At 44.2% G+C, this 22909-nt stretch overlaps 1 protein-coding gene across 1 annotated transcript in view; it reads right to left on the bottom strand.

The window, feature by feature from the left end:
• The window catches only part of LOC138286527 (protein spinster homolog 3-like), a 389154-nt gene extending 369171 nt beyond the window's left edge, over positions 1–19983 (bottom strand). Inside the window, exon 1 of the mRNA XM_069226888.1 lies at positions 19727–19983. Within this exon, the coding sequence (XP_069082989.1) occupies positions 19727–19946 (220 nt within the window). The 5' untranslated portion in view covers positions 19947–19983. The remainder of the gene's footprint in view (positions 1–19726) is intronic.
• Positions 19984–22909: the final 2926 nt, after the last annotated feature.

Genomic DNA, 22909 nt, shown 5'->3' with positions numbered 1-22909 from the left:
CCAGTTAAAATTGGTGATTATCTGCTCTGGGTTGTAATTTTTTTTTGTGTGAAATATTGTAACTTCTGCACGATGAACCAAATGCCATGAATTAGGCGTGTTTGTTTAAAATTGATCGTCATGGCTGTTCCTCTCATTATGGGTGGTGATTTTGATGAAGGACATTTGTCTGCAACACCAAACAAACCATTCATCAGTCATTTCCAAATAATGTCAGGGGTTCTGTTTTTATGGACGGTACCAGTACTTCTCAGCAAGGTAACTGCACTTTTCAAAAGACTGTACCAGCTCTCTGGTCAAGCTGCTTTGTTTTAAGTAGACCTAATCAACACTTTGCTACATACCGGTGTTATCAATTCTCCAAAGTGTTGACGTTCTTACTATACACTACACAAGCTCTTCTCGTAAGGACTGATATACTTGTAATGGACTGTACCAGCAGTACTAAACAGAGCACCTGCAGATGTAACAGACAGCATCAAGGTTTCTAGCAGCTCCACTAAAATAGTACCAGCATCCTTCAGCGGAGCACTTAGCACACAAAGCACTTTCTGTGCCTCCACCCAAGAGAATGCATGACTCCGGTCCTGTAATCACTCCACTGGCTACCTGTGGCTATAAGAGCAATGTTCAAGACACCCACAATTGTCCATAAAGCCTCCCAAGGAAAAAGACCACTATTTCTACAAGTTAAATTCAAGCAAAACAAATGAAACGGCATGTTCTCCAAACTTGCACCTTTGATCACCATACCGCATTACAATAATAAATCTATAGGAGGCTTTGTCAAGCTCTAGAACTTGTTACCAGCCAAGATTCACAGCTTTCAAGAGTACACACACTTCAGAAGACAGTTGAAAACATGGCTGTTTTCTAAGATAACTATATCATCCCACAATCCTGGACTATAGCCTGATCAGCACTTTTCTCAGGTTAGTTATGAAGGGCTGGCCCATGACTGCCCTGGATATTATATGATATTGTCAGTTCATATATATATTTTCTGGCCACACTAATACCAAAACCATAACACTCAGCAGTTGGAAGCCATTTGAAGTTCATATAGGCTGCATAACAACCCCCTTATACTGCTTCATACTCTTACACTCATATAAAGCAAATCTGCTACGGGTTGCATCCATCACCCAGTACTGTCCCAACCCACAATCAGCCGTCAACAACTGAACAGGCATGCAATAACTGAGCATGTGCTACGTACTGCTGGCCAATCTGAGGACTCTTCCACTACTGCAGGTCCCAACTAACTACATACTATGACCTCTTCTTGATATCTCAAAATGGCAATCAGAATTGGGTGATAGTAACAAAGTCAGTCCCAGCAGATCTCGCCACTGTTTCTCTCTCCAGTGATGCCTGCTCAGAACCATGAACTTTCAAACAACGTATTACAGATTGGACAACCCAGTGCAGTAACTAGCTAAGTGGACTATGATCATAAGAAATACCTTAAAGGTATCTAACTGGAAACCATAAACTGCACATCCGTCTCTCACAACTCTTCATCCATTACACTAATACCCACTTCATCCTGTAGCACAATAACTCCAGTTCAGTGGTCATAGTGCACAGCAAGGAAACACTTTCCGCAAGAGACAAAGACAACACACTTCCAACCACATGCCCTATATGGCGTGGCATGCTGCCCAGGTAGGCAAGTGCTTTAGTGCTTCACATAGGGGTAGTAAGTATTATCTATAGATTTATATAAACATATATATATATATATATATATATATATATATATATATATATATATATATATATATATTTATTGCTGAAAAAAACAATAGGTTAAAGGAACGTTATAGTTAGGGGGGAACACCAGTTAACACATATTGGGCCTGATTACAACTTTGGAGGAGGTGTTAATCCGTCCCAAATGTGACGGATATACCACCAGACGTATTACGAGTTCCATAGGATATAATGGACTCGTAATACGGCTGGTGGTATATCCGTCACATTTGGGACGTATTAACACCTTCCTCCAAAGTTGTAATCAAGCCCATTGTTTTATACAAACAAAACCACCAAAATTCACCAGTTTTATTAATCTCAAGTAATTATTACTCATGTCCTAAAGGAACTATAACTTGCCCCCCCACTATACACAGTGTGGTCATCAATGATGTCATTTCAGATGTCTCAGTGATGTCATCAATGATGTCATAGAAGATGTCATGAGTGATGTAATATGTGAGGAAATAGCAGCGCATGGCAAAGGTGAGAGTTATACTTACTTTAGGACATGAGTTATAATGGTGTTATTTTAAGTAAAGCAGACTTACTGACTTTGTTCAAGGGTCAGAACACCAAAATATAGAAAGTGAGCTTATTGGCTTTATGAAGGAGTTAGCACATCAACATATACCCGTTATCTTTGTAAAACAAATCACCAATAACTTTAATCAAATGTAAACTTCATTAATTCACACAGTGCAATGTTTCATAAAAGAGATTGTCATTCCTTGAATCTTCCGTTCAACATTTTTTAACCCACAAAATAATGCATCCATAAAAACAGTCACAAGAGGGCTCTGCATTCAAGCTGGAAAGCATAGAGCTCCACCTAGAAGTGCTTTAAAAATATGGTAAGCTCTCCTGGGGTCATGGATTTTATGACCCAGGAGACATCATTTTTTTTTAAATGTTGCTGAGGCACTGGTGCATTTCATGTAGCCCACCCCCCTACAACATTACGAAAATGCTTGGTGGTGCCCCTGGCTCCTTCTAGGGCCATAACCAGACTTGAAAAAATCATTAAATGCCCTTGCAGGTGTGCCCCTTGCTTTCAGCAGTGAATAGTAAATGAGAGGCTCCTGCTGCTCGTTTATTTTTCATTCATCCTGTTTTTTTATTGATTTTTTTTTGGGCCATGAAGGAGCCGGTGATGAAGCAGAAAATGAAGGTTTTCCATTTATTAACGCGTAAACGTAGTGTGAAATAATCATGCGTGACTTTAACCGAACTAATAAAGATTGTACGGGGACAAAATGTGCCCTCAGAGTAGTTTGCCAACATTTATAAGCGTGCTTTATATAACGTGGTGTATTAGAATTGCACTAATCCGACATAATCATAAACGTGTGCTACGATTTGCTTGCTTGAAATGTTTTAGCTTAGCATTACTTTAGTGGAGGCTTCGGCCTAGTTGCCTGGTCTCACGGTTTAGATGCTCGTATTTTTCCAATGTGCTAATAAACGTGTATTTTTGCTTGAAGCTGTACTTTTCCACTGAGATCGTTCACATGCTTATCTTAAGGTTTCGTGCCAGCCTGGCATATTTTCTCTTTACTCCAAGGTCAATCTGCAGGTGCGGACAATGGAAGCTCTGAAAGTGAGTTAATTGGTATAAAATGTTGCAACTTGCGTACCCATCTCCAAGGATAATGTATACTTAAGTAAAAGCTTGAGAACTGTCGTTTTTGATTGGACAATTTGAAGCTGACCTATGAACCCTCCAATGGAAGACCCTACTGGATTTGAACTGTTGTCTATTTAAACCAGGTGCACGAGAGGAAAGCAGCCATTATTGGACATCCCGCCATTTTGTAGACTTTGCAGCTATTATGGCCCACTTAGCTGTGACGCCATTTTGAAAGAGACTTTGATGCTTTCTCTAATCGAGAGAAAGAGACTTTAAATGATTCTTGCCCTAGAGACTTTAACTTTGATTTAATCCCTTGCATGAAGTAGTAGTTTTACCTTGCCGCCGTGAGGCAACTGCCCCGTCCACTTTGCCCCTTTGCCCCGTCCCATGCTGATCGAAACGGTACCCATGCTGATCGAGAAACGGTACCTGCGAGACGAAGACTTCCTTGTATGCTGATCGTAATTGGTAAATATGAAAGGAAATTGTAAAATTGCATTGTGTTTCTCTTAGGTAACCAACTGCTGATTTTTGATAAGATCCCTAGCCAGGAGTTTTCCAAATTAATGTTGCTAAATTGTTTTTGCATGAAGTCCTACATGCTGATGCTAATTTGAGGTTAGATGAGGATTCCTTTTGTTGCACGATGCAATTTGAGACCTTGTTATGCTGACTAAATGTATGCAATTAGTTCATTACAGATTATCGTATTAGTGATTTGCATTGCTATTATCGAATGCCTTGTTATTCAAATGCTGCATAGATTGCACTTGTTTCGCCGCTATGGACAGCTATTAATGTTCATTTACGTTTATCATTTGGTGTTGAGACACATCTATATTGTGCTAGCTTTGTTAATATAGGGAAATAAATTCACTAACTTTGAATAAACTGGTGTGGTTATTCCTGACTGAAAGGTCAGGGTTCGCCGAAAATGTATTCTGGATTAATTGTTAAGTGTTATGTTGATCAAGGTATTGCTTATGTTCGTTATTGATTATTGATTTGATTAAATTGACCGATATAGAGTACGGAGAGTCCCACTTAGTCAAAAGATTCATCGGCCTAAAGAGCGTCCGAATACAGGTAAATTATTAGTACGGACCGCTCTATCAGTAGATGGTAGCAGAGGACGGTTACGTCTTTTGGGACCCCGTACACTTAAAGTACATGGTGTTGAATTAACGGTTACGCCTTTTGAGACCCCTCTCGAGAAGTTGAATTAGGTTTTTCTTGGATAAAACTGATTGAAAAAATGATGATGGGCTAGGTCCACCGCGACTTTCCCGGGATCTCGGAGCTTGCGAATGGAGAGAACGGAGGTGTGGAATCGGCGTTGGTGGTACTAGTGACGGTATGAGAGAAGTTAGGGTTTTGCGCTTGCACAGCTTATTGCCGCAGATTGTGTGAAAAGCTTGCGAGGATTTCCTTTTTTTAGAGAATAGCGGAGGTGGGACTCCGAGTGTAGAAGTAGGGAAGTCGTCGAACTTCATAGAAATAGCGGAGGTGCGACTCCGAGTGTGAGAGTAGGGAAGTCGTCGAACTTCATGTGCATGTGGCGCTTTGTGCATAAAAAGGTCCACGTGGTTGTTGTTGTTGAGACGGGCCCTGCGAGGTCAAGAGACTCCGGAGTATGTTGTTTTATGTTGTGGTCTGGGCGGTTTAGTAGGTTGATCGGGCGTGGTCAAAAAGTCGGTACGTGTGTAAGGGAGTGAAAGAAACTTCGACTTCGGGCTTTGACAAGATTCTAAGTGCACTAGAATAGATCATTGACAAGTTGAGAGTAGGTCTGCGGGTCAGATTTGCTTGCGAAAGTGGGGACCGAGAAAGATGGAATAACTGCCGAGGCTAGTGAAAAATCCCTAAGGTCCTGAAGCGATTGTGTTACCCCTCCTGTAGTAAACCGACAGATCTGTTTTATATTTTTGGTAGCTCGCAATACATGCAAGAAGTTGTTACGAGAGGAGCTGAGTGAAGGAAGACTAGCCGCGAGGCTTTGTCAGCCGCAGTGTGTGTGACGTCACTAGGAGCCGCGCTGGGATAGGTTGGTTGCAGAGAAGGGTCGCGCACGGATTGGACGCAGTCCGTGGGGCCCGATTGGAAGGGGAAAGGCAAGAGAAGAGTATTCCGGGAATTAAAGTCACCTATTGATTACATATTTTGTGAAATAAAAGACGAGAAAATGAAATTTTTTAAAGCATTAAGGAGTGCGATGAAGGGGGAGTCTTACATTAAAGCGAGCGTAGAAGAGGAAACGCCGCCCGAAGGCACACCAGCTTACATTGTAATGGAAGAGAAGGGGGTAGCTCCGTGTCTTTGGCTAAAGCAATGGCACAAGCTGACAGAGAAACATGGGAGCGTAGCGTTCCCGATACATGGGACATTCAATATAAGGATCCTAGAGAATTTGAGATTCACGATGTATGACATGAAGGTACCTCCAAGGCCAGCACAGTTTGAGGCTCTAGCGATTTGGGAACTGATGGCTAGACAGCAGCAGCAAAATAAGTTCGAGACTAGGATAAGGAAGGTAGAAAAGACACTAGCGGACGCTAGGTGGGATAATGCACAGAAGGTGTGGAGGTCAGATGTATTGCAGGGGATAAAATTGTTTCCCGCAATTACTAAGGAAGAAGAGGAGACAGGTAAGAAAGCTACCTGTAAGACAAACAGGAGGTGTTCCAAGGATAGAGAGGACGAGGAAAAGTTGAGAAGAGAAGAGGAGGTAGAGGATGAGGAGTTAATAATGCAATTGCTGAACGACCGTCCACCACCTTATGCGGAGACTGGACAAGGTCCAAGTACCAGTTCTGCCCCTCCGGCACCGGTACAGAACAGTGAAACTCAGAGTTCAGGAGCATCATCGGGGTCTAAGGACCCGAGTTTGCTGTTCACCCCGCAGATACCGCAGGTTAGGAGAATATATCCAGATGTGCCCATGTTGAAACCAGCAGAAAATTATCAGCCGCAGATGCCAGGGTACTACAGCAGTGACAACAGTGCAGGAATGATTCTAGAACAAACCGTAAGGGGAGTACAGAATGGTCACAACCAGACATTGGCACAAGCCGAATCAACCCAGTTTTTGATGCCTCAAAAGCAGATGCAGGGGGGAAACGCACATGCTCAGATGACGGGGAGTCAGATGGGCATGCCGGCAATGATGACCCATGGTGTGGGAATGAACATGCCTCAGAACATGGGAAATGGACAAAACCCAGATGCGATATCACTACCCATTACTGTAGGTCCACCGGTACCTCTGTACAGTCAGCCTAACTTAGGTATGAGCGGTCAGGGATCAATGCTGCAGAATGGGACCGAAAGGAGGTGCATAGAAAACACTCCAGGGATAACTCCGATAGCGGCTCAGCCAAATGGATCCGGATCCTTGATGGAGTTTAGTCCCATATGTGCTCAGTCGACAGTGGTGAGGTCGAGCCCCCCACTGATAATACCTCTAACATCGAACACTGAAAAGTTGCCGCAACCATCCATGGCAGTCGATGTGAACGCTACACTGATGGGGTTGAATGCGCAACAGCTGACACAGTGGTTCAACAGTCTGAATTCCACACAAAGCTCAGACAGTGGGAAGGGAGAAGATTATCTGAATAGGATGAGGTTGAACATGGAAGCACAAGAATTGGTGGAAGGGACTATGGGTGTGAATAGGTTGGAGTCCTACTCGGAAGAAGAGTTGAGGTATCTATGTCCAAAGATTACGAAGGAAGTGAACAAGGTACATAAAAGCTTGCAAGAAATAGCTGACAAAAACGGGGTTCACATAGACAAGACAAAACACTTGAGCAGGAGCTACAGGTTGGATTTTGGGGCCACAGATTTTGAACACATGAGGTCAGCAGGCATGAAGGCGCACCTTAGAGAACTGCTGCAGAGTGCACAAGTGTGGAGGTGCTTAGACAAGTGGGAAAGCAGGTGGGTAAAGAGAAAGGAAAAGAGGAGGGACAGCGCTACAGAGCACAATGAGAAAAGACCAAAGAGTAGTGATGCAGTAACCATGTTACCAATGAGGGAGACAGCAGGGGGAAAATTAATACATGTACCATGGCACAGAAGCGACATTCAGTCTTTTACGGATGATTTTCCCAAACTGAGAGAGAAACCGATTAAATGGTATCAACAGACTGATAGGTTTGTGAAGCTTGCAAAATGTCTCTGGGAAGACCTGAATACTCTCTTTGAGATTGTGGTTCCAGCAGACTTGTGGGAGGATTGCAAAAGAGCTGTAGGTTGGCCGACAAGTGAACCAGAGAGAGACAGGGAGACGGGTGCACCATCACCTATGGTGATGAGCTTGTACTATAAGGTGATTGAGCATTTGAAGACGAAGGTGGCTGCGAAAAATGTGGATTGGCAGAAGATCGATCGAACTGCCCAAGAGGCTAAAGAGTCGATTCATAGTTACTATGAGAGGTTGTTGAAGGCATTCAAGAACTACAGTGGCACGGAAACAATAGAGGCGAAGGACATGCTTCATTTTGTGTTTAGATTTGTGGAAGGGCTGAGACCAGAGATAAGTCAGATGATAAAGTCGCATTTGATTTGTTGGCAGTCGAAACCGATTGATGGGGTGTTGAATTATGCGAAATACTGTAGCGACGAAATTAAAGTGAAACAGAAAAAGTTGAAAGAGAAGGTGATGATGATGCAGCTTAAGGCAGCTCAGACAGGTCTGCAAGGTTTGCAAGGGTTGCAAGGGTTCCAACAACAGTTACCGCAACCGCAGCCGCAGTTGCAGGGAAATATGGCGTTTCAGCCACAGGCCAGAGGCAGAGGAGGTTTTGTGAATAATGGTCCGGATTTGAACACCGTTGTGAATGGTGTGCAGGCAATGAAGAAGGTGATGCTGTGTCACGTGTGCGGAATTGTCGGTCATTGGAAACGCGAGTGCCCGATGGTGGTGCAGGAAGGTGCAGGTGCAGGTGTTGGTCAGTAAAACAATGATGTCAATGCATTTCAGACAATGAGGGGACCGAAAATGAGAGGTCCAAACCCACATTTCCAGACCATAAATCAATTGCAGGGATTACAACCTATGCAGCCGCAGCAGATGCAGATGCCCCGTATGCAGATGACGCAAATGCAGCCAATGCAACAGCAGTTACCCATGTACCTAATCAGCAAATGCAAATACCCTTGGCACCAATGAGTCAGCAGCAAGTGATGGTTCCTCCACAGGTCTCGGGTCAGGTAATGAGTACAAATGGCACCGTACAACAGTTCCCATTACACAGTGAGAGTGGAATAAACAATGTATGGGAGAGTGAAAGCTCAGGAGAGGAAGGAGATTGTGTGCTTGCAGCATCCTTGGAAGTTGATCAAAAGGGTCCGTACGTAGAGGGAAGAGTAATGGGTCATCGTGTCTCATTCTTGGTTGACACAGGAGCCACACGTTCAACAGTTAAGAGCAGTGAAGTACCAAATTTGCCACTCTCCGGGAGTACAGTTCAAGTGGTGGGAGTAGCAAACAGGCACCTGACAAACCCAATAACAGATCCGGTACCAGTCAGCATTGGCAACTATCAAGGGTTACACAAGTTTGTGGTATGTGACTCAAGCCCGATAGCACTATTAGGGAGAGACCTATTGTGCAAATTGGGATGTTCGATTATGTGTTCGAACGAGGGAATAAAAATTCAGACGAGCAGTGATGGGGAAGAAGAGGACAGTGTAGAGGGGGATGAGATGGAAACTGTCGATGAAGACTATCCTCTGATTTGTCTTTTCCCGATGATAACGGAAGAAGATATTACAGCTGAATTACGGGAGACAGTCGGAAAGGAAGTGTGGGATATGACAGGGAAAGAGGTGGGATTGATGAAAGGAGTGGAACCAGTGAAAGTGACTGTAAAACCCAATGCGATCTTTCCCCAGACCCCACAATACCACATGGCACAAGACACCCTCATGAAAGTTGCCCAACTTATTGACGAATTCGTAAAGCAGGGAGTACTGAAAGAAGTGTTAAGCAGTCCATGTAATTCACCAATCATGGGATTAATAAAGCCGAGTGGAAAGGTCCGACTCGTGCAGGACTTGAGGAAAATAAATGACATCATAGTCAAATGCTGCCCTGTAGTACCGAATCCAGCTGTGATAATGTTTCAAGTCCCTTGTGATGCCGAGTGGTTCTCAGTCATCGATTTGTCACAAGCATTCTTTTCGGTGCCTCTTCATGAGGACAGCCAATTCCTCTTTTGTTTCAAATTTTTAGACAGAGTGTACAGTTGGTGTCGAATTCCTCAAGGGTTTTCTGAGTCACCGTCAATCTTCAATCAGATTCTAAGAAAGATTTGGAAGCATTGGAATTGCCATTCGAGTCAACCCTAGTACAGTACATCGATGACTTGTTGATTGCATCAAAGACAGAAAGTGGCTGCACAGCCGACACCATTGCTCTGTTGAACCATTTGGGAAGGAATGGACACAAGGTGTCTCCTTCCAAATTGCAGTTCTGTCAGAAGAAGGTGAAATACTTGGGTCACCAAATAGAGAAAGGGTCACGGAGAATAATGAAGGAAAGAATAACGAGTGTACTTCAAATGAGTCCACCAAAGACAAGGAGGGAGGTGAGGAAGTTTTTGGGAATGGTGGGCTACTGTCGCCAGTGGATTCCCAACTTCTCAACTCTAGCAAAGCCTTTACTGAAATTGACCCAGAAGGATGCCTTGGATCAAATTGAGCTGAAAGGGGATGAGATGGATGCTTTCATTGAGTTGAAAGAATGCATGTGCAGGGCTCCAGCTTTAGGTATGCCTGACTACACAAAGCCTTTCACATTGTTTTGTCATGAACGTGATGCATGTTCTTTGTCTGTCTTGACTCAAGCCCATGGTGGCATAAACAGACCAGTAGCGTATTTTTCAGCTACTTTGGATCCGGTTGCAGCAGCACTTCCAGGGTGTTTGCGCGCCGTAGCAGCAGTTGGTATCAGCCTCACTCAGAGTGAAGGAATAGTGATGGGACACCCAGTAACAGTCATGGTCCCTCACTCAGTTGAGATACTTTTGACCCGCTCCCGAACGCAACACATGACTGGAGCAAGACTCACAAGGTATGAAACGATAATTCTGGGCTCACCGAATGTGCAGCTGAAAAGGTGCACTACGTTGAATCCAGCAACCTTGCTTCCTGGTGAAAATGCTGAAGTTGAGAACGCTGAAGACGTCGAGCATGACTGCCTTCAGGTGACTGAATTTTGCACAAAACCTCGACCTGACATTAAGGATACTAAGCTTGATGAAAATGACCAAATTGTTTTCGTTGATGGTTCATGTCTAAGAGATGGGATGGGAATTTTGAAAGCAGGATATGCTGTATGTACTGTAACAGGTGTCTTGGAAGCGGGTTGGCTTCAAGGAGTCTATTCTGCACAAGTAGCAGAACTTGTAGCCCTTACAAGAGCATGTCAACTGTCTGCACTGATGAAAGTCACCATTTACACAGATAGTCAGTATGGGTTTGGGATTGTGCATGACTTTGGACAACTGTGGTCACAGAGAGGTTTCCTGACTTCTTCAGGATCCCCAGTGAAAAACGGGGAGTGAATAAGGGAATTGTTACACGCCATTCAAATGCCAGCCGAAGTTGCAGTGGTAAAGTGTAGTGCTCATACGAAAGGACAGGACTATGTTTCTCTGGGAAATGCATATGCGGATCAAGTCGCAAGATTTTGTGCCTTGAACTGTATATTACTCAGAGATGAATGGAATTCGATAAGTGAGCCAGAACTTGAACCAGCTGAAGCATTTGCCTTGAAGGTCGTAGATACAATAGATGAATTAAAAGCATTACAGAATAACGTCAGGGAGGATGAAAGAGATTCCTGGATTAAATCACAATGTATAAAGAGACCAGATGAGTTATGGGTTTCAAATGAGGGAAAATTTGTTTTGCCAAGTAGTCTCTTACCACAGCTTGCGCGGTTCTATCATGGGCAAGCTCACCTAGGGAGAGATGCCATGATAAGATTGTTCAAAACTGATTGGTTTAACCCCAGATTTCGTCAAGCTGCAGAAGCAGTTTGCCATCGATGTGTCACTTGCCAGCAGATGAACCCAGGAAAGGGAACGGTTGTGAACGCGAGCCACATTGGCAGGGCCAGTGGCCCGTTTAGTCGAATGCAGATAGATTTCATTGAGATGCCCGTGCATGGAGGTCTGAAGTATGTGTTGGTGATCGTGTGCATTTTTAGTCACTGGATTGAGGCATACCCCACACGTAGAAATGACAGCCTTACAGTTGCAAAGCTATTGTTGAGAGAGTTAATACCACGTTTCGGATTCCCGATCTCTTTAGAATCAGATAGGGGAAGTCACTTCAATAACGAGGTGATAAAGTTACTTTGCGAAGCGCTGAACATTGAGCAAAAGCTGCATTGTAGCTATCGCCCTGAAGCCTCAGGACTGGTGGAGCAGATGAATGGTACACTGAAATCGAGAATGGCGAAAATATGTGCATCGACAAATTTGAAATGGCCTGACGCATTGCCCTTGGTGCTAATGTCAATGAGAAACACCCCTGATAGAAAGACTGGATTGTCTCCGCACGAAATTCTCATGGGCAGGGCTATGAGACTTCCTGCAGTTCCCGCAAACGCGCTTTTGAATATTACAGATGATATGGTGTTAGACTACTGCAAGGGTCTAGCTGACGTGGTTCGCTCTTTCTCTCACCAGGTGGAAGCGACCACCTTGCCACCGATCCAAGATCCAGGACACGCACTGAAAGCAGGTGACTGGGTCGTGGTAAAGAAGCACGTGAGAAAGTCGTGTTTGGAACCCCGTTGGAAAGGCCCTTTCCAAGTGATTCTGACGACAACTACCGCTGTGAAGTGTGCGGGGGTTCCCAACTGGATTCACGCCAGTCACACAAAGAAAGTGTTGTGTCCCACAGATGAGGAAGTTGAAGCGCTGAAACTGCCAGTGCCTGATAAAACAGTGCTGAGTGCTGAGACAGAGCAAAACCAAACTGAAAGCGACCAGACAGGAACGGAAGAGAGAGAGATATTCTCTGAGGACGAAGCGACCAACTCACTTGGGGAAGACCAAGGAGAAAGTTCAGACAGCAACGAAGCAGCTGAAGGTGACAAAGAACCTGAAGCAGCTGAGGGTAGCAAAGAGCCTGAAGCAGCTGAAGGTGACAAGGAACCTGAAGCAGCTGAAAGTGATAAAGAGCCTGAAGAAAGTAACGGTGACGAAGGGCTCGAAAGAGGTGAAAAAGCAGGAGAGCCTGATCAGAGGAGGGCTTTCCCAGAAGCAGACGATACAGAAAGAGAAAAGGAGAACGTGATTGATTCCCCAGAAGGAGGGGACAAGGCAGAACAGAACGAAACAGTTCAAGCTTCCACAGAAAAGATCGCAGGTCCATCAAATGGACACGGTGCAAAGAGAAGACTAAGTGTATCACCCATAAAAGAAAGGACTAAGGAAAGTTTGAACGACGGAGAAAGGCCAAAAGTGAAAGAGAAAAGAAAGGAAGTGACTGTCGTGGTACCATCATCAAGTGAAGGAAAAGACTTGGCCAAAGAGGAAAGTAATAGCGAAGCAGAATCGAAAAGAGAAGCAAAATTGAAAAGGAAAAGGATACCAAACAGAAGATATTCCGGTCCAGAATGGGCATATGTAGCCAATGACGATTGGACTGACGAGTTTGTATCTCTTAGCCTCGAGAACGAAGAAGAAGAGATACCAATAGAAAAGAAAAGTTTTATGGACTCTGTCGATTGAAAGGGTAATAAATGATATTGCTTGCTACAATCCAACCTGATACAAACAACCAGTTAAGACATTGCTAAACCGGATGAGACTTTTGTTGAACTGATAAAAGACTGAGTTATTGCCGAATTGAGACAAGCTGCTAACCGATAAATGACTGGCCTCTTGAAGAAAACTGTGTGAACATTGCGCTCGCTCAGCTTTGTAACTGAATTGCTAAATAGTTTCTTTTACAGGTGCTTCCAGCTCTCTGATTCTATACAGATCATGACGCAAAACAGTAGAAAGAGATATTGTAAATGTGCGTGTATAGGCTTGATAATTGCATGTGTACTAATAATAATGGCAATTGTACTTGGAATGCATGGAAAGGGTGAGAGTGAGAAAATTGATGCTTCTACTTTTGCTCCTGTTACTGTCACTGAACTAACCGCATTGAAAAGACTAGAATTAGATGAGAGACACTTGCATGATAAGAAAGAACTTTCATATAATGTTTTCTATCGCTTGCTAACAGAATATGTTGAGACTATGGATGCGAAAGATTGTTATGTGTGTACACAGATACCGACATCGGTAAAGGAAGGGGTGACATATCACCACATGCCTCTTACATACGGGATTACATGTAGTATAGTAATGTCTAGATTTTATGGTCAAACTAACATACAGTATTTTTACTCAAATTATGATGTTACCTTTGCATATGTTCCTATAATAGCGCAGCTAAGCCAGATTGCTAAAGATTGGGACGCTAAAATAATGAGGGAATTTTTCGAGCCAATGCAACCTTTTGAAACGGCTCACGCTCATAGGGAAAACCTTACCTGCTCGCTCTCTGCAGTAGAAATAAGCTTTTTAGATCGCACAGATGATAGAAGAGCACAAATGAAGGCAAAATTAGAAAAAGAGCTACATAAGAGGACTTCAGTAGACAATTATGATTTTGCCGCAATAAAGACACAAGGTAGAATAGCTTTAGATGCTTGGCATGTAGGGAAATTTTGTATATATCGAGGTGAATCTTATTATGACAACATTTTTGTAGGAGCGAGTGAGTGTAAACATACGTTTATCTTTAAGGCCAAATGGACATTCATGATGAACGGACTTGACCCTGTCATTCCAGGTGTATATTACATTTGTGGGTATAATGCCTATTATCGTCTTCCAAAGGGATGGTGGGGGAGATGTTATTTGGGTATAGTGTTCCCAAAGGTTTATCAACTGGATGACCTATCGATGATTCAAAAGACATCTGGATCCCATCGTATCCAGAAAAGAGAGACCGCAGCTGCTGTGGTAGGAGATATATTTGGAGCCATGATTCCTTCATTGGGAGTTGTGTTGAATTCCATCAAAATACGAAAGTTGTCTACTATAGTGGATAACATGTTGACAAAGTTTTCAGGTGCTATAATCCTGATAGATGCTGAACTTGCAGCGGAAAGAGCTATGACTCTTCAAAACAGGCTTGCCTTAGACATTCTTTTAGCAAAGGATGGCGGCGTTTGCAAAATGCTTGGTGCACGACACTGTTGTACGTATATTCCAGACAATAGTGTGAAGATTAAAACTATGCTTGCTAATCTAACAAAAGAGAGTGCAGATTTGAAGGAATTGAAAGAACCAGGAGTGTGGGAGAAGGTTGGAAAAGGACTTGCTTCAGTGGGAAATTGGATTGGGGGAATTTGGAATGGAATATTGCTAAAAATAATACAGGGAATTCTAATAGTTCTGATTTGTATATTTGGGATTTGGGGAATAAAAAGGGGAATAATAATGATAATGGAAAGAATTAGAAGAAGGAAGGAAGAGAAAATGATGAAAAGAATGGCAGAAGAATACAAAGCGAAAACTAGGGGAATTAAAAGGAAAAGAGAACTGACAGAATTTTAATGGAATAAAATTTGTGGGCATGATTTGGTGTGATGACAAGTAGTCATCAGAGGAGGGATTGATGAAGCAGAAAATTAAGGTTTTACATTTATTAACGCGTAAACGTAGTGTGAAATAATCATGCGTGACTTTAACCGAACTAATAAAGATTGTACGGGGACAAAATGTGCCCTCAGAGTAGTTTGCCAACATTTATAAGCGTGCTTTATATAACGTGGTGTATTAGAATTGCACTAATCCGACATAATCATAAACGTGTGCTACGATTTGCTTGCTTGAAATGTTTTAGCTTAGCATTACTTTAGTGGAGGCTTCGGCCTAGTTGCCTGGTCTCACGGTTTAGATGCTCGTATTTTTCCAATGTGCTAATAAACGTGTATTTTTGCTTGAAGCTGTACTTTTCCACTGAGATCGTTCACATGCTTATCTTAAGGTTTCGTGCCAGCCTGGCATATTTTCTCTTTACTCCAAGGTCAATCTGCAGGTGCGGACAATGGAAGCTCTGAAAGTGAGTTAATTGGTATAAAATGTTGCAACTTGCGTACCCATCTCCAAGGATAATGTATGCTTAAGTAAAAGCTTGAGAACTGTCGTTTTTGATTGGACAATTTGAAGCTGACCTATGAACCCTTCAATGGAAGACCCTACTGGATTTGAACTGTTGTCTATTTAAACCAGGTGCACGAGAGGAAAGCAGCCATTATTGGACATCCCGCCATTTTGTAGACTTTGCAGCTATTATGGCCCACTTAGCTGTGACGCCATTTTGAAAGAGACTTTGATGCTTTCTCTAATCGAGAGAAAGAGACTTTAAATGATTCTTGCCCTACAGACTTTAACTTTGATTTAATCCCTTGCATGAAGTAGTAGTTTTACCTTGCCGCCGTGAGGCAACTGCCCCGTCCACTTTGCCCCTTTGCCCCGTCCCATGCTGATCGAAACGGTACCCATGCTGATCGAGAAACGGTACCTGCGAGACGAAGACTTCCTTGTATGCTGATCGTAATTGGTAAATATGAAAGGAAATTGTAAAATTGCATTGTGTTTCTCTTAGGTAACCAACTGCTGATTTTTGATAAGATCCCTAGCCAGGAGTTTTCCAAATTAATGTTGCTAAATTGTTTTTGCATGAAGTCCTACATGCCGATGCTAATTTGAGGTTAGATGAGGATTCCTTTTGTTGCACGATGCAATTTGAGACCTTGTTATGCTGACTAAATGTATGCAATTAGTTCATTACAGATTATCGTATTAGTGATTTGCATTGCTATTATCGAATGCCTTGTTATTCAAATGCTGCATAGATTGCACTTGTTTCGCCGCTATGGACAGCTATTAATGTTCATTTACGTTTATCATTTGGTGTTGAGACACATCTATATTGTGCTAGCTTTGTTAATATAGGGAAATAAATTCACTAACTTTGAATAAACTGGTGTGGTTATTCCTGACTGAAAGGTCAGGGTTCGCCGAAAATGTATTCTGGATTAATTGTTAAGTGTTATGTTGATCAAGGTATTGCTTATTTTCGTTATTGATTATTGATTTGATTAAATTGACCGATATAGAGTACGGAGAGTCCCACTTAGTCAAAAGATTCATCGGCCTAAAGAGCGTCCGAATACAGGTAAATTATTAGTACGGACCGCTCTATCACCGGCAATCCTTTCTTTTTCATTTTTGTTTTAAACAGGGGTGTCCTGATGTCCACCCGGGGCACCTCGCAGCATTTTTTGGGATGCAGGCTGTGGGGGAGGCTCCAAGGCCACGGCAGCCCCACTGGCTCTCCTGCCTGCACCCATCCAAGGTGCATCGGGAGCTGGCATTGCTCTCCGTAGGTGGGAGATTTTCATTTGCTCTCACTGGGCAAGAGTAATTCTGTGCTTCCCTGCGAGAAAGAGTGAGGGCGGGGGAAACTTTTGTGCTCCCACTCAGCTGGGTGGGAGCACACAACAGTTCCCGGCCCACAAAACTGTTTTGTCCCTGGTAATGGAATCTACAGGACAGCATGAGTGAACCTTCCCCCAGGATGGAGTCACACAATATGTCTCAGGGAGGGAGCAGTAGGCCCCTCCCTAATAAAGTTTCAACAGCCACAGGGATGGAGTTCACGTGGCATTAAGGAGGCTTGGTGAAGGGGATGCATGCCCCACTCCCCTTTAATTTACATATTGACCCCTGGGGATAGTGGTCAGTGTCCCGGGCCTCGAGGATGCTTGTGGAGGGAGGCCGCATGCTTCCTCCCCTTCAATTTACATATTTGCCCCAGGGATGTGGTCCCCTGGGACTCAAGGAGGCACGGGGAGGGGGACTGCTTGCTCCGTTCTTTATATTAAATAAATTAGCACAGGAGATGGAGTTCCCTAGGGTCTCAAAAAGGTTGCATGATACCCTACCCATATAGCACATTATGTGCCGCCCCCAGGCCGTGGACCCACCTTGGGTTATTTATTTTTTTTAAAGCGTGAATTTGCAGTAAGAGTTTTTTCTTTAATTGTCCCCGGGGGTGGTCCTTCTGTGACCCCCCCATCAGTATCTCTACCCTGCCTGCTTATATCTTTTTTTTAAATTACTTCAAGGACTGGTGACTCAGTCTCTAAGTCGTAAAATGGCTGCTATCACATCTTTGTTGATGTGGTGGCAGCTGATCAGATCTAATCACTAGATCTGTTGGCCTTTTGTATCCTCTGCAGCATAAAATATCTACATGTTTAACCTTAATTTCTCGAAAACTATTGAACATAATTACACTAAGTCACAAAAGTCATGCTTTCTGGACCAAGAAATTGCTTTCGGCCAAATTGGTGTAGTTCAGTTTAGCTGTTTTGGCTGTAGCTGTGTCTAATATTCCTAAGGAAAGATGAATAGAAAAAATGCAGTTTGGGTCTCCCCCCTTTTCTCAGCCCCTGCTTGATAGATTACCCCGAAACTTTTGAGGAAAGAGCCTGGGTGTATGAAACAATTTTTTAAAGGTTTGTGAAGATTCCTCAAATGGCATAAATGTTATAAGTAAACCAACAAATGCTTTTCCTACGGAAACATTATCCTAGCAATAACGTCTCTGTAACATTTGTTTTTTTAAGTACATTTTTAAGGTTGTTTTAAATGCTAATTCCTAACAACAATGTCCCTGTAACCTTTGTTTTTTCCAGTAAATTTCTATGTTTTTTTTAATGCAGTGGGGGGTTGACAGCAGGACCTGGCCTGGGGCCAACCCCATGCATGCATCCAGCCCCATGCCGTGCACGGCCGCTGCTAGGCCCTGTGGAAGGGTATTGTTATATATATATATATATATATATATATATATATGTATATATATATAAATGTATATATATATATACACTTTTAAAAAAAACAAAGGTTACAAGGACGTTATAGTGGGTTAAAATTTTACTTGCGCAAAACCACAGAAATTCAGTAGGTTTAGTTATTGTTACCTCACTAACTAACTCGTGCCATAAGGTAACTATAACTCACACCCTCGCCATGCACAATTTTCTCCTCAATAATTTTACTGCAAATGTCACATTGATGTTATTAGTGATGTTATCAAAGATGTCATGAGTGATGTAATATGTGGTGTGATTAGCAGTGCTTGGGCAGCCAGGCTCTGCGGCCAACTCCCTACAAGCACCCAACCACGCAACACGCACAACCTTCCCTCTGGCGTAATGACGTTACAAAGAAATTGCTGAAAGCTTACTTTATTTGAAAGCCCATTTCTGAGCTACTTCTATTTGCCAGCCCATCTCCATTCTTTCTCCGCTACATTATAATTTATCACCACACATACATTTGCCCCATGAGTATGTCCCTGACATTCCAATACAAAAACTCTATTTGTAGACAACCAATTAATTTCTTTCACCCAATGCAACTTATAACTGAGTCTTACTAACACAACCACATCACCCAAGAGAAGAAAAAAAACAAAAGTTAGATTTAGTACTTTTTAGCTGCTGCTATCCTCTCCTGCATTCGTGCACTCCAAAGGCTGCGTAGCGCCACGCACAACCTTTTCACCATGGTGCAGAAGTGTGTGCTTGCTGTCTCATACCTACCACCAGTACAAAATCCTATGCCTAGACAGATACATTCGGACACATTTCACTTATTGCATGTATGCATGCTGTGCAGCGCTATGCAGTGGAGGACACATGCAGTGTGTGGAATGTTTGGAGAAATTAAAACATTTCCCCTTGTTACCATCTTCTTCAAGGAGGTGTTATTTGTCTATCTTTGTAGACAGGTGTGTGTTTAGAACTCTTGGGCGCACATTTATACTTTTTTAGCGCCGCATTTGCGCCATTTTTTTATGCAAAGCGGCGCAAACTTACAAAATACAATTGTATTTTGTAAGTTTGCGTCGCTTTTGCGTCAAAAAGTGGCGCAAATGCGGCGCTAAAAAAGTATAAACATGGGCCTTGGTTCCTGTACAGGTCTGATCAAGTAACACCCCCTTGACGCACTGTAGTGCAAAGCAGCCAAAAGCAGCGCAAAGCACTATTTGCCCTGAGACAAGAGCACCTTTCTAGCGCATTTGGTGCAAAGTATTTGTAAATCTAGGCCAAAGTGCTTTGCAACAAAATGCAAAAATAATCAATATGATACATTCCTATAAAATGGGTGCCTTTAGTTAGCAACGAGCACGTCTGTTGATTCCCACAACTGTTTGCTGGAGCACGAGTCTCACCAGCAATGATGAACCAGTCCATGTAGAGCAGCAGGTTGATGTAGCAGAGCACCGCCACCGCCGCATAGGGTCTCCGCTCCGAGACCGTCCCGCGCGCTGGGGCCGCGGCATCCTTCGGGTCTGGGCTCGAGGCCGTGGCCCCGTAGAGGGGAGCACCGATACGAGAGAGTCGTAGGCTGGTAACCTCGCCGGGCCTCTCATCTTGCCCACGCGCCTCCATGCCCTACCCTGTCCGCCAGTCCCTGGCATTCTGAGCCCTTTTCCTCACGCGCACAGCAAGAAACAATGCTCTCGGTGAGACACTTTTGAGGAAGTCGTGGTCAGTTCCTTTCTCTGGACAGCTTCAGATCTCGTTCAACAATGTTATGCAAGGCTAGAAACCTTCCAGTTTCTTCTATTTCCCCCGCCGCGATCTTCTCTTTCGCTTATCATCTTGTTAGCAGATTTGCACAGTATACGTGTGACCCGGGGATGACCTTCAATGTTTCACTTTGAGTTTCGGCAAGAGATCTCAGATACTATTTAAAAAAACTGATAGAATAAAATATATGAAGAAAAAGATTCCTTGCCTAGAGTACTTCTAATGTGTGGATTGGTGCACCGGCGCCTGCATCCCTTCAGAAGAACGGCAATAGCATCCGGTACTGGCAGTGTGGGAAGCCAGAGCTGGAGGTTTGCAATAGCAAAGATTCAGGCGCAGGTATTTTGTCCTGGCAAGGTCTTTACAAAGCTGAGTGAAAGCAGCAGTATCGAGCTCCTCAGTAAATGTGGACAATTTTTATGGAAATACTTGTGTTGCCACATCTAGTAAGTGCATTAATGATGGATGCTGAGTGTGTGGATTATGCGATGAAAAGCCAGGAGCCTGGCCTCATGCTCAGATGGTCCGTTGTGAGTATAAAACAGGACTTAGGAAGACCTAAGGCAATAAGACCTGGTTGCTTTCAGTTCCATTTTCTGAATTCGCTGTACTTAATTGCATTTTTCAAGATGGCCTGTAATTAGTGGGGCAAAAAACACAGTGGTCAAACAAAGTTTACCACAGTTACTAAGAAAACATTCCTACTTGGTCATTACATATGCATTAGAAAATAGGGTAGAACACTTACAAAGATTTCTTGTGTCCACATTTGTGTATATGATTACCACAAAAGTGCAGAGTTTTCACTTTTATTTACTGCTACGTAGGACCTCCTGGTAACTGGCTGTGCAAAACACTGGAGTAGACGATCCTTGTACTCATTACCTATTTGGTGCCAGGGAAAAAAGGTTGCAAAGCATGTGAGACTGTATTTCCGTTTTACACCTCCCTAACAATGAAGGCTAAAGGGGCATTACCCTTTAAATGCAAACCAAGAGGGTGGTGAATGGAAAAGGGCAGGAGTGCCCACTAAGAACAGACGTGAGAAATGGCTGCTTCTGTGTGACCATCATTTCTTAAATCTACTTCCACCTCATGAGTAATGAGCGAGCACTGAGGTCTTTGCTTACAGTCACACTCACTCTCATACCTACTACAAGAGTCTAACGCTCAGGCCAGACTTCCTCCTTCCTCGCCTTCAACCCTGGCCCCTCCACAGAGTGCTTCCAGGCCAGCCCGAAGCACACCAAAGGGCCTTTTTCCTGCCGCACCTGCAACTTCACCTGCAACAGAACAACGAAGCCAGCAACAACCAACACAAACCACCTGCACTGCATCCTCCTCAACACACACTCCGCACGAAAGCACGCCATCGAACTCTGGGACCTGCTCGACAGCACCGCCTCAGACGTAGCCTTCCTGACCGAAACCTGGTGGAACGACTCCTCAGCCCCTGACATCGCCATCGCCATCGCCATCCCTGACGGCTACAAGATCACCAGAAGAGATCGCACCAACGGAATCGGCGGAGGAATAGCCATCGCCCACAAAGCTACCCTCAAGATCCATACCCACACGGACGACACCCTCAAAACAGCCGAACACCTCCACTTCCAGATTCACACAGACCCCAACACTAACCTCAGAGGAACCCTCATATACCGTCCTCCAGGACCAAGAGCCCTCTTCAGCGACACCGTATCCGACCTCGCAAGCACCCACGCCCTCGCCTCTTCAGACTACATCCTCCTGGGAGACCTAAACTTCCACCTGGAGAACAACAATGACGTCAACACCGCATCACTGACCACCAACCTCTCCAACCTCGGACTCCGTCAACTGGTCAACACTCCCACCCACATCGCCGGCCACACCCTTGACCCACTCTTCACTTCAAGCAACCACATCTCTTTCAGCCACACCTCTGAACTCCACTGGACCGACCATCACTGCGTCCATTTCTCCTTCAAGAAAAACACCGAACACCACCGCACCCCTCTGCCGGCTCACCGCCGCTGGGGAAAAGTCACCGAAGACCAACTCACCAACACCCTCGCCAAAAACCCACCATCCGACCCCACCGACCCGGACTCCGCCACCATCAACCTCCAACAATGGATCCTCAACTGCGCCAACATCCTAGCCCCACTCAAGAGACCCACCGCCAACCAAGAAAAGAAAAAAACAGCCTGGTTCACAGACGAACTGACCACCTCCAAACGCACCTGCCAGAAACTCAAGAAAAAATGGATCCTCGAGCGCACACCCGAGAACCTTGCTACCCTCAAGGAAGCCAACCGTAAACACCACCAACTGATCCGACTCGCCAAGCGCTCCCACTTCACAGAACGCCTTAACAACAACGCTCACGACTGCAAGGAACTCTTCAGCATCGTGAAGGAACTCTCCAACCCCAACGCCAACGACATCCCTCCATCCCAGAAACTCTGCGACGATCTCTCCACCTTCTTCTACCAGAAAATCGCAGCCATCCACGACAGCTTCAACACCTCACCTCCGCCAGACCCCACCCCCAACAACTCCTCCCACGCCGACCACATCACCACCTGGACCCAAGTAGACGATGCCAAAACCCTAAAAACCATGAACTCCATCCACTCAGGATCTCCCTCTGACCCCTGCCCACATCACGTTTTCAACAAAGCTGACGTCGCCATCGCCCCCATACTCCGCAAGATCATCAACCTTTCCTTCAACACCGCTACCTTCCCGGACAACTGGAAGCACGCAGAAATCCAACCTCTCCTCAAGAAACCTAAGGCTGACCTCAACGATCTCAAAAACTTCCGACCAATCTCCCT

This window comes from Pleurodeles waltl, chromosome 3_2 (genome assembly GCF_031143425.1).
Source record: "Pleurodeles waltl isolate 20211129_DDA chromosome 3_2, aPleWal1.hap1.20221129, whole genome shotgun sequence".
NCBI lineage: Eukaryota > Metazoa > Chordata > Amphibia > Caudata > Salamandridae > Pleurodeles > Pleurodeles waltl.
The sequence above is the reverse complement of the archived record's forward strand: the minus strand, read 5'-3'. Positions and strand labels throughout refer to the sequence as shown.